Here is an 11,726-nt window from a genome sequence, read left to right as displayed (position 1 = left end):
TAAAAAAAAAAAAAAAAAAGAAAAAAGAAAAGCATACTTCTTGCCGGGCCTGGCAGTGCACACCTTTAATCCCAGCACTAGGGAGGCAGAAGCAGGAGGATTTCTGCGTTTGAGGCCAGCCTGGTCTACAAAGTGAGTTCCAGGACAGCCAAGGCTACACAGAGAAACCCTGTCTTGAAAAAAAAAAACAAAACAAAACAAACAAAAGTATACTTCCCTGTCCAGAAATCAACTAACTCTAGTACTGATAGCTTACACCAATTTTTAGTATTCGAAAATCACCTGCACCAGCCCAGAGATTCTGAGCTGGGACTGACCTGAAAGTCTGTTTTCTGACAACTAGCTTTCATGGTATTAGCAAGCACCACACAAGCTTCTGAAGGAGAACGACCAGCCCCGCACAGATAAACCAAGGGTGTACTGCTCAGTGATTGGACTTAAGACCCACCCAGTAAGAGGGAAATCTAGCCAACTACTCGAGGTAGTGAAGTCATCTATCTTTTTTTGCTTGTTTTGTTTTTACAGGGTTTCTCTGTATAGCCCTGGCTGTACTGGAATTCACTCTGTAGACCAGGCTGGCCTTTAACTCAGAAATCCCCTGCCTCTGTCTCCCAAATGCTGGGATTAAAGGCGTGTATCTTGAAGGAGAATCTACAACCACCTTTTTATTAACCCAGCACAATCCCTAACTACATTCTACATATTTGTCCTTAGACCACAGATCACTGACCACCCATCAAGGAAACTTTGCAACAGATGAAGACCATTACAGAAAACCAAATCACAACCAGTCAAAATGCAGTTTTGGAGCTCAGTACCAACAGACACACCCAGAAAACAACTTTTCCACCTAAGGCTCGGGGATCACTGAGGAAGAAGAGGTAGAAGGATTTTAAGTGTCTCCTAGTACCATGAGAATCTACACCCATGAATTCTCCCAAACACTAGCTGAACAAGGACAAGAAAACATGCCAAAGTGGAAAGCAGAAAATATCAGGCCTTAACCCTATAAAAAGACCTACTGACAGCTAAGGAAAGAAAACTGAGAGCAGGAGAGTCTTCCTCAGGAAGAGCACATCACCTGGTTATCCCATACCAAAGAGTGTCAGTCCTGAAAACATACACACAGGTAACACTATACAGACTGAGAAATGTGAGTAATTATGTATTTAAGAATATAAATGTATGGGCTGGGCGTTGGTGGCGCACGCCTTTAATCCCAGCACTTGAGAGGCAGAGGCAGGTGGATTTCTGAGTTCGAGGCCAGCCTGGTCTACANAGTGAGTTCCAGGACAGCCAGGGCTATTCAGAGAAACCCTGTCGGAAAAAAAAAAAAAAAAAAAAAAAAAGAATATAAATGTATATACACACATGCATATAACAATTAATAAAACAGTTAATGAAAAGCCATGAACTTCAAAAAAAAGCAAGGAAGAGTACGTGAAAGGGTTTGGAAGGAGGAAAGGGAATGGAAAAATGATCTAATTGTAATCACAAAAGCCAAAAGAAGTAATAAGCACCCACATGGCAACTCAAACATCTGTAATTCTATTCCCAAGGGATCTGATGTCTTCTTCTGGACTCTATGGGCCCTGCACACACATGATACACAGACATAGGTTCAGGAAAAACACCTAGACATATAAAAATAAAATTTCAGGCTGGAGAGATGGCTCAGAAGTTAAAAGCACTCACTGGCTGCTCTTCCAGAGGACCAGAGTTTAAATCACAGAACCCACATGGCAGCCCATAACTGCCTGTTAACTTTCAGGGGATCTGAGACCCTCAGAGACATATGAATACACATGAAATAAAAATAAATAAATTGGGCTGGAGAGATGGCTTGGGGGTTGGGAGCACTGACTGCCGTTCCAGAGGTCTTGGGTTCAGTTCCCAGCACCACATGGTGGCTCACAGCCATCTGTAATGAGATCTGGTGCCTTCTGTTGACATGCAGGCATACATGCAGGCAGAATACTGTATTAAATAATAAATCTTTGAAAGAAAGAAAGAGAGAGAGAGAGAGAGAGAGAGAGAGAGAGAGAGAGAGAAAGAAAGAAAGAAAGAAAGACAGACAGACAGACAGACTTCAAAGAAAGGGCTTTTCAAAAACTAAATGATACCTGCTAGCTATATGTGCTTTTATTTTGTTTGTTTGTTTGTTTTGTTTTTTTGAGATAGGGTTTCTCTGTATAGCCTTAGCTGTCCTGGAACTCAATCTGTAGACCAGTCTGGCCTTGAATACAGACATCTACTTGCCTCTGCCTCTCCAGTGCTAAAATTAAAGGTATGTGGCACTACCACCCTACATGTAATTATAAAGTTAATTAATTAGAAGGTCAATTCTTCCTTCTAGCCACATTTCAAAACATACTAAAAAGCACCAGTATAATACATAGTTCCAATAAGAAGTCTGTCTCTAGAAGAAAGGATATTAGGATTTCCTTTTAGAACAAAATATCCAGATTCAAATATATTTCTGCCTTCAAACATTTAACTACTGGCTCAGACAGTCTGAAGATGCTATCCTCTATCCTTTTTGTGCAGAGAAGAGGAAATTCACCAATAAAAAAGAGCCAAGCATTGACAGTTAGCAGTGCGCATAAGCAGCTAGACAGGCTTGGGGATCACAGAAATTGCTCTGAAGACAAGTAGACAAACCTATGAATCTACCCTGTCTGTCCTGTTAAGGAGTAAGGAGCTATCTGTTACACACTGCATCCCTGAGAGGTTAAGTCCCAGTGACATAGTAAGATCTAGTTCCTAGCCCAGAATGCCTTACCTCGAAGTTCCCGTGGCTGCAAGAATGAAGGCTGTCCTGGACTCCAACTTTGTTCTGCTATATTTAGCTGTGCCACATCTTGCTCCAGTCCACCTGTGGTAGAATCTACTGGAGCCTCCCAGTTCCCAGTTTTAGCAGCTGGAGTAGTTGTTTCTGGGACTGTGGCTGCTGAAGTGAGCCCTTCAGATGGAGGAGGAACCTCCTCAGCAGCTTTGACTGCATCCCCAACTTTGGTCCTGGTCCTTCTTGCCCGGGAATAGGATTTCTTCTCAATGGGCCTGTCAGGAGCTGGTGGTGTGATGTCAGGCACAGCAGCTGGTGTCTCTGAGGCTACCTCTTCTTTCTCAGGACTTCCAAGCAATGGAGGATCTGGTTCTGGAGATGGCTCCCTCAGAGGTGTCTGCTCTAGACGCCGTGACCGGTAATTAGCTTCATGCTTTAGAGTCTCAGCAGACCGGCCGCCATGCTGCCCAGCAACCTCCACAGGCCTGAAACTAGTGCGGCCTTCCTTGAAGCCCCCAGATCGAGAGTAATTCCTGGATGCAGACATGCGGCCAGTACCTCCTGCATTCCTGTTAATAAATGTCCTAGGTGGTAGATTGCCCCCAGGACCCTGGTGGCGATGGGATTTGCTTGATCGATCACCAATCCAGTTTGGATCTCTTTGTGGGGAACTTCCAAATCTGAAACAGTAAAATTGTTAAGGAAAAAAAAAAAAGTGGCGCACGCCTTTAATCCCAGCACTTGGGAGGCAGAGGCAGGCGGATTTCTGAGTTCGAGGCCAGTCTGGTCTACAAAGTGAGTTCCAGGACAGCCAGGGCTACACAGAGAAACCCTGTCTCGAAAAATCAAAAAAAAAAAAAAAAAAAAAAAAAAGCCCCCCACAAACAACCACCACCAACAAAGCAGTCAGGGAGACGTTCCAAATCCCATAGTCACTTAAAAGATTAGAAAGACTCCTGAATTTTCCTACCGAGGTTTCCGGATTCTTCTGGGTTTGATGTCATCAGGATTGTGAGCAGACCGAATGTCATAGCCATAAAGTGCAATTAGCTCCTGTCGAGATTTCGGGGCCTGTTCATCCTCACGGAACTTATCATGCTCCCAGCGACCCTCATCTTTCCATAGTTTTCGCTGCCGTCCCTTGGGTCTGGACCAAACCAAGCAGAGGTATCTTGAGACAATTAATACTTAGAAATTATCTGTCTACTAAAATGTAGTCTATAAAATCGTCCCATATCGGGAGGCACAGATTAAAGAGGTAGAGGTGTAATGACCAAAGCTCTGGGGACACCTGCTCTAAATCTGGATCCTATCTCTTTTTCCATCAACAGCCCCCAAATCTTCCCTTTTTTAAAGACAAGGTCTTACCATGTAACTCTGGCTGGCCTGGAAACTATTATACGTAGGCTAGGTTGGCCTGGAACTCACCTCTCTTAGATTCCTCCTGTCTCTTCATCCTGAGAGCTGGGATTGGGCTGCACACTACCACACCCACCTCTTTTTGCACTGTGAGACAGGGCCTCATTAGGTAGCCAAACCGGCCTCAAGCTCACAATCACCCTGCTTCAGACCCGAGTGCCAGGACTGCAAGCGTGGGGCAGCGTGCCTGGCACCTAGTTGCCGAGCGCTGCGAGCTTCACTTCCCCAGCAGTAATACTCATCCTAAATGTCTAAGCAGTAAAACTTGGAGGCCGTGCAGGCAGAGGTCAGCAAAGCACCTGCCATGCAGGAAGCACTAAGCACAGTAGTCAGCAGCAGGAAAGCAAAATGGCTGTTACCGGACTTCCTCTTCCTGAGTCTGTCCTCGAAGATCATGCTCAAAGAAGAGCCCTTTCCTGGGAATGTATGCTGGGTTTTTCCGATCTTCATCATCATCCAAATGCTTAGGGCCCTTTTTACCCACTTTGTTCTCCACGGGCTCTGTGCTCTCCTGGAAGATAAGGGCCTCCTTACTCTTCCACGGAGTTGAGAGGCCCTGTGCCACCCCGCAAGGGGAGGCCTGTGCCGTGTACTGACCTGCCCATCGCCGCTCTGCCTCTCCCCAGTCACGGTGCCTTTAGACTCAGGCTTTTCCTCTCCCTTCTCTTTTGCAGAGGAATCAGCAGCATCGTTAGCTTCAGATTTCAGCTCCACCTTGGAATTCTCCTCTTCGCTGTAGTCTTCTTCACCCTGAAAAGGTGTCCTTGTTAATCAGAGGTGAGAGCTGAACAGTAAATTCTTACTTTCCATTCTTTTGAGAAACATTTCCTGACAGACTTCTTCACTACAGTGTTAGAATTAAAAACAAGCACAGCAAGTATGGTGGCTCATGCTTATAATTCCAGCACTTGGGAGGTAGAGACAAGACTGGTGTACAAGGTCATTTTCAGCTACATATTAAGTGAGGCCAATCTGTGCTATATGAGATACTGCCTCATAAAAACAAAAAACCACAGGCTGAGGAGATAGCTCAGTTGATAAAGTGCTTGTCACAAAACCACGACGAGGACCTAGGTCTAGCACTCATGTACAAGCCAGGCATGGGGCACACACTCGAAATCCTAGCGCTCCAGAGACTCAGACAGAGTCTTGAGTCTTGTTGGCTAGCTAACCTGTCACAACTGAGGAGCTTCTGGTTCTCATGAGACCTTGCCTCAAAAAACAAAGTGGATGGCTCCTAAAAAAAATGACACCAGAGCTTGTCCTCTGGCCTCTACACAAACTAAATAGAAAATAGAACAGTCATTACAAAGGCACCTAGCATGGCAAGACAACATGCCTATTTAACCCAAAGCCAATGTGCCTAACAAATTTCTAGACAACAGGGCACTATAAAACTAACCCCCCCCACACACAAAATATGCACATGTCTTTATAGATAGTGCTTGAATACACAGGTAATGAATTTTTAACAGTGATAGTCTGAGGAAAGGAACAAGGGACTGGAAGACTAGCTTTTATAGAGTCTTTCCCTTTCCACAAATCTTAAAACATATAACGTTTAATATACTACTACTCTGGCATAAATTGAGTTTTCTCACTTCAGAATGTTCTAGGAGACTGATGAATGGCTCAGTGAAAGAGTAACTGCTGAGCCTAAGGACTAGAGTTTGAGCCACAGAACTCACACAGTACAAGGAGAAAAGCTACACCCACTCTTCTAACTTTCACACGAATGCCATGGCACTCACACACACACATACACATACACCATAAGCAATTGTTTTTAAAATTGCCTTAGAGTAAAAATTACTAATCTTCCTGATTATGTGGCTTCAGTAAGGTGGCACACACCTATAATCCCAGCAACTCAGGTGAGGCAGGAAGATCGAGAGTTCAATGTTAGCCTGGGTATCAAACTGAGATCCTACTTAAACTTAAAAAGGAAAACCAGCCAGGCATGGTGGAGCACGCCTTTAATCCCAGTGCTTGGGAGGCAGAGGCAGGNGAATTTCTGAGTTCCAGGCCAGCCTGGTCTACAAAGTGAGTTCCAGGATAGCCAGGGCTATACAGAGAAACCTTGTCTGGAAAAACAAACAAACAAATAACAAAAAAACAAAAAAGGAAAAACAACCAAAAAACTCCATAGAGCTCCTTTGAATCTAGGATTTCAAACTCTCAGGATTCTATAACCAAACTGAGAAAACACAAAGACAAAAGTTTTCCTTGACTCGTGTGGAGGTCAGAGGACAATTTAGGAGTCAATGCTCTCCTTCCACATATGGGTTTCAGAAACTAAACTCAGGTTGACAGCCTTTACGGTAAGTACTCTTACCCACTAGGATGGAACCCAGGGTATATCCCACCACTGAGGTACAGTTCGAGCCCCATGATTTACTCATCTCCCCCACCCCCAATGTATAGCTCAAACTCAGGGTCTCAAACAGGCAAGATAAGCACTAACCACTGAATTATATGTACTAAAGGCCCAGGGCACCCACGTTTGTTGGTGTTTTGGAGACAGAGTCCCATGGTGTAGCCCTGGCTTGTTTAAATTTGTTCTGCAGACGAGGGTGGCATGAAGCACACAGGAGATCACTTGCCTCTGCATCCCAAGTGTTAGAATTAAAGGCGTGCACTACCACATTCAGCTTCTAAGACTAGTTTTTATGTCATGACATGAATACTGAATTTCTTTTTTTCTTTTTTTGAGACAGGGTTTCTCTGTGTAGCCCTGGCTGTCCTGGAACTCACTCTGTAGACCAGGCTGGTCTCAAACTCAGAAATCCACCTGCCTCTGCCTCCCGAGTGCTAGGATTAAAGGCGTGCACCACCACCACCCAGCGAGTACTGAATTTCTATAGCATGAGATTCCTAGAGAAAATAACATTATCCACAGTAACATGATAAAATTATGAGATTTTTTTATCTGGAAAAATCTTTTTTTTTCTTTTGGTTTTTCGAGACAGGGTTTCTCTGTGTAGCCGTGGCTGTCCTGGAACTCACTTTGTAGACCAGGCTGGCCTCGAACTCAGAAATCCGCCTGCCACTGCCTCCCTAGTGCTGGGATTAAAGGCTTGCTCCACCACGCCCGGCTATCTGGAAAATCTTGAGAGAACAACCTACCGTAGAAATGACAACAGCCAATGTACGAATACTCTCTCTCTGAACCATCACCTGCCCTCCCCCCCCAAAGGGTCTTGCCATGTAGTGTTGACTGTTCTGGAACTTGCTAAGTAGTCCAGGTTGGCTTCAAACATGGCTCTGCCTCCTGGTGCTGGGATTAAATGCATGAGTCAACACATCTGACTTTTATCTTTTCTTTAACAAATCAAGTTTGAATGAGCCAGACAATATTAAATCTCTCCACTTAAAAAAAAGTATCATTAGAACAGTAATATAGGACAAGAAATGAAGGTATGGCTAGTTCCACACAGGGAAAAAGGATGGTTTTCAAACAGGGTCATATCTTCTCCCTGATACTCTCCAGATTTGGTGCTTAGGAGACAGAACAATAGACTACATAGGGAGGTTTAAAGCGCTATAAGAATGCAAAGAAATGGGCTAAAGGGAAGGTGGTTTAGTCCCAGTGACGCGTTGCTTCTACCACCCGTCAGGTGTGTGTGCACAGGTCTCTGATTTTCCTAACATGCCTGGCACCTAACTGAAACCCGACTGCCCTCTCACTTCGGGCTCAGGCTAGTCCCAGGAATCTGGTCAGAGATAGTTCTGACTAAGTTAGCTTTCAGTGTTCTGCCCTTTATTCAAATAAAGTTAAGCTTGCCTAAGGGACCTAGACAAACAAGCCAATTAATCCCTCTTCCCCTTCTTTCCATTTCTGTTTACACTCCAAACCACTCAACATCTGGATATTTTGTCTTCAAAGTATTTTGAGTGATGATTCTCAGAAGAGTAATGGAGAACTGAAGATGCTTAACCACAGCTGCACTGTGACAATCTGAGCTTCATCCACATCTTAACCCTCCACTCTTCCCATCCTCTGAACTCACTGTTTCCCTGCTCGGAGGAGAGGAGGGTCATCACTCAGAACTCTCCTCAATCCCAGGGTACAGAGCAGACAATATAGAAACTTGCTTGCTGAATATATATGATGCCACTTCATTATGCTCTTACACTCACATGCTCTGTGAATTTCAACTTTAAAAGACAATTCTTTGTTTTTCTTCTATACATGTATGTGTACACCTGAAAGTATGTTAGTGCATCACATGCAAGCAGACACCTGAGGCTATGAGAGAGCCTAAGATCCCCTGGACCTGCAGTTACAGGTGGCTGTGAGCCGCCATGTGGGTGGGGTGCTGGGAATAGAACCGGGGTCCTCTACAAGGATAGCAATTGTTTTTATTTCTTTCATGGCAGTTTCTCTGAGTAGCCCTGGCTGTCTAGAACTAGCTCTGTAGATCAGGCTGGCCTGGAACTCAGAGATCCGCCTGCTGCTGCCTCCTGAGTACTGGGATTAGAGGCATGTACCACCACCTGGCTGTAGGGTTTTTTGTTTTTTTTTTTAAATAGATTTATTTACTTATTTATTTTAAATTTATGTATAGTAGTACACTGTCGCTGTCTTCTGACACACAAGTGGGCATCAGATCCAATTGCAGATGGCTATGAACTACCATGTAGTTGCTGGAAATTGAACTCAGGACATTCAGAAGAACAGAACATGTGTCTCTGTCCTTCCTTGCCTGACCAAGGCACCTTCTGATTGGTTAAAATAGAAAACCTATAGCCTATATAGCAGAAAGCAGAATATTGAGATGGGACATGTGGCAGAGGAAAAAACTCAGGAAGGGGGGAGGGATCCCACCTAGACACAGAGGGAGTTGGATATATGAAACTGAAGAGAGGTAACCAGCTGTGTGGCAGAACTTAGATTAATATAAATGAAATAAGTTATGAGCTAGTTAGGAACAAGTACAGCTTAAGGTCTAGGCATTAACTCATCAATAAGCCTCTGTGTCATTTTTTTTTTTTTTTTTTTCAAGACAGGGTTTCTCTGTGTGGCCCTGGCTGTCCTGGAACTCACTTTGTAGACCAGGCTGGCCTCGAACTCAGAAATCAGCCTGCCTCTGCCTCCCGAGTGCTGGGATTAAAGGCGTGCGCCACCAGGTACGGCTTCAAACAGCATTATTAATGAGGGAACTTTGTTTTATACAGCATTCTCTTTATTAGGCTGTGATAGAATGTCAATGAGGAGACTCGTACATTCTTATTGAGAAACTATTTTTGCTGGGGATAATGATGCACACCTTTGATCACAGTTAGGGAAGCAGAAGCAGGCACATATGTGAATCTGAAGCTAACTATGTCTATACATAGTAAATTCTAGGCCAACCAAGACTATAAAGTAAAATCCAATTTTATACACAAACACAAAGGAATAAACTAATTTTGTGTACTGGGCAAAACAGAACAGTGTAGTGTTGAGAAGACTCCAAAACAGACTCAAAGCCTGTTATATGTCCTACCCGCCCACAATAATAAATGTCACAGATAGGTGTGCAAGGTTCTGGAGGCTAGAGAAGGATGAGAGCCTATGGAGTTAAAGTTACAGGTGTTATGAGTCACCTAAAAAAGGTGCTAGGACTGTGAACTGAACTCGGTTCTCTGGAAGAGCAGCAAATGCTCTTAACTGCTGAGCCATCTCTCCAGCCCCATCTTTTTAAAAAAATTTATTTTATGTATATGAGTACACAGAAGAAGAGGGCATCAGATCCCATGACAGATGGTTGTGAGCCACCATGTGGTTGCTGGGAATTGAACTTAGGACCTCTGGAAGAGAGCAGCTAGTGCTCTTAACCTCTGAGCCCTCTCTCCAGCCCCGTATCTTAAAGACTGTGTTTATTACTAATATACTAGAGAATAAAGCACATTTTCTTCAACAGGTATGACTAACTCACAGCCAGACCAAGTGCTCTAGAATCTATGTGTTCAGTCAGTGCCCACAAGTCTCTTGAGAAAGTCATGGATATGGAGGTGTAAACATGAAGCCTGGCTCCATCTGCAACTCTGTGAAAGAAGACTTATATGCCTATATACTACTCAGACAGAGCCTAGGTGGACAGTGCTCTAGTTCAGCTTAGAGTTCTTGGCACCTACTTTGGTGGCTAATGACCATCTATGACTTTAGCTCCATGGACTCTATGTCCTTTTCTAGTCTCCAGACACTTCCATTCTGGACTGACTCTACTTCTGTTTTTCTTCAAGTGTTACTAGCCTTACATTCACTTCACTTTTCTATAGACTTAAAATAGTATATGATGATATATGGTACTTTCTTATTTAGAGACAGCATTAAGAAGCTTCTTTTTCTAAAAAATAAAAAAAAAAATTTTAAAAAGAAAAAGAGAAACAAGACATAAATCTGGCCAACAATTCTATTATGAGATACTTTCCCCAACTTCTTTGAGAATTCACTGTCCTTCAGCTTATTTATATGACATATTATATTCATTAATTGACCCATGTCGCACTAACCTTGCACCTATGGGATGAAGAAGGCACTTGGTTATGATGTATAATCTTCATGTGTTCCTGAATTTTGTTTGCTGAGATTTTCTGCATTTATATTCATCTGAGAAAATGATCTGTTGTTTTTAATTATGTCTTTACCTGGTTCTGATACCAGGGTTATACTGGCTTCACAGTCTGAATTGGGCAGCGTTCCTTCTATTTCTATTTATGGAATAATCTAAGAAGGATTGGTAAATCTTCCTTAAAAGTTTGAAAGAATTTAGCAGTGAATCCATCTAGTCCTAGTCTTTCGTTTGAGGGGAGATGTGCTGGCTAGTTTTATGGTCATCTTACAATAATCTGAGAAAAGGGAACCTCAATTGAGAAAATACATCCATAAGATTGGTTATAGGTAGGCCATAAGGCATTTTCTTAATTAGTGAGCAATGGGGGAGGGCCCAGTCCATTGTAAGTGGTACCATCACTGAGCTGGTGGTCCTGGGTTCCATAGGAAAGAAAGCTAAGCAAGCCTGTAAGCAGCGCATGGCCTCTACATCAGCTCCCACCCCTGGGTCCTGCCAGGCTTGAGTTCCTGCCCTACGACTGGGGATATGAGAGCAAAACAAACCCTTTCCCTTGCTTTTGGTCATGGTGTTCATCACAGCAATAGTAACGCAAAGACAGAATAGTTTTGATTATGGCCAAGAATTCTGCAGTTTAGCTGGGCAGTGGTGGCGCACGCCTTTAATCCCAGCACTTGGGAGGCAGGGGCAGGTGGATTTCTGTATTTATGTACATGTGATATACATACATACATGTAGGCAAAACATTCATACATATAAAGTAAATAAATCTTAAATAATAATTATGAAAACCAGGCCATGGTGGTCTATGCCTTTAACCCCAGTACTTGGAAAGCAGAGGCAGGTGGATCTTTGAGTTTGAGGCCAGCCTGTTCTTCAAATAAAGTTCCAGGACAGGCATGGATAGAGAAACTCTGCCCTGAAACAGAAACAAACAAAAGCAAAAATAATTATGTCTTAGCCGG

At 43.5% G+C, this 11,726-nt stretch overlaps 1 protein-coding gene across 1 annotated transcript in view; it reads right to left on the bottom strand.

Annotated features, from left to right (window-relative positions):
* The window catches only part of Casc3 (CASC3 exon junction complex subunit), a 23,455-nt gene that overhangs the window by 7,909 nt on the left and 3,820 nt on the right, over positions 1-11,726 (bottom strand). The window contains 4 exon segments of the mRNA XM_021213737.2: positions 2,783-3,465; positions 3,756-3,932; positions 4,564-4,715; positions 4,802-4,954. Of these exon segments, the coding sequence (XP_021069396.1) occupies positions 2,783-3,465; positions 3,756-3,932; positions 4,564-4,715; positions 4,802-4,954 (1,165 nt within the window).

Source organism: Mus pahari, chromosome 14, assembly GCF_900095145.1.
Source record: "Mus pahari chromosome 14, PAHARI_EIJ_v1.1, whole genome shotgun sequence".
Classification (NCBI taxonomy): domain Eukaryota; kingdom Metazoa; phylum Chordata; class Mammalia; order Rodentia; family Muridae; genus Mus; species Mus pahari.
Note: the sequence above shows the minus strand (reverse complement) of the source record. Positions and strands in the feature narration are given on the sequence as shown.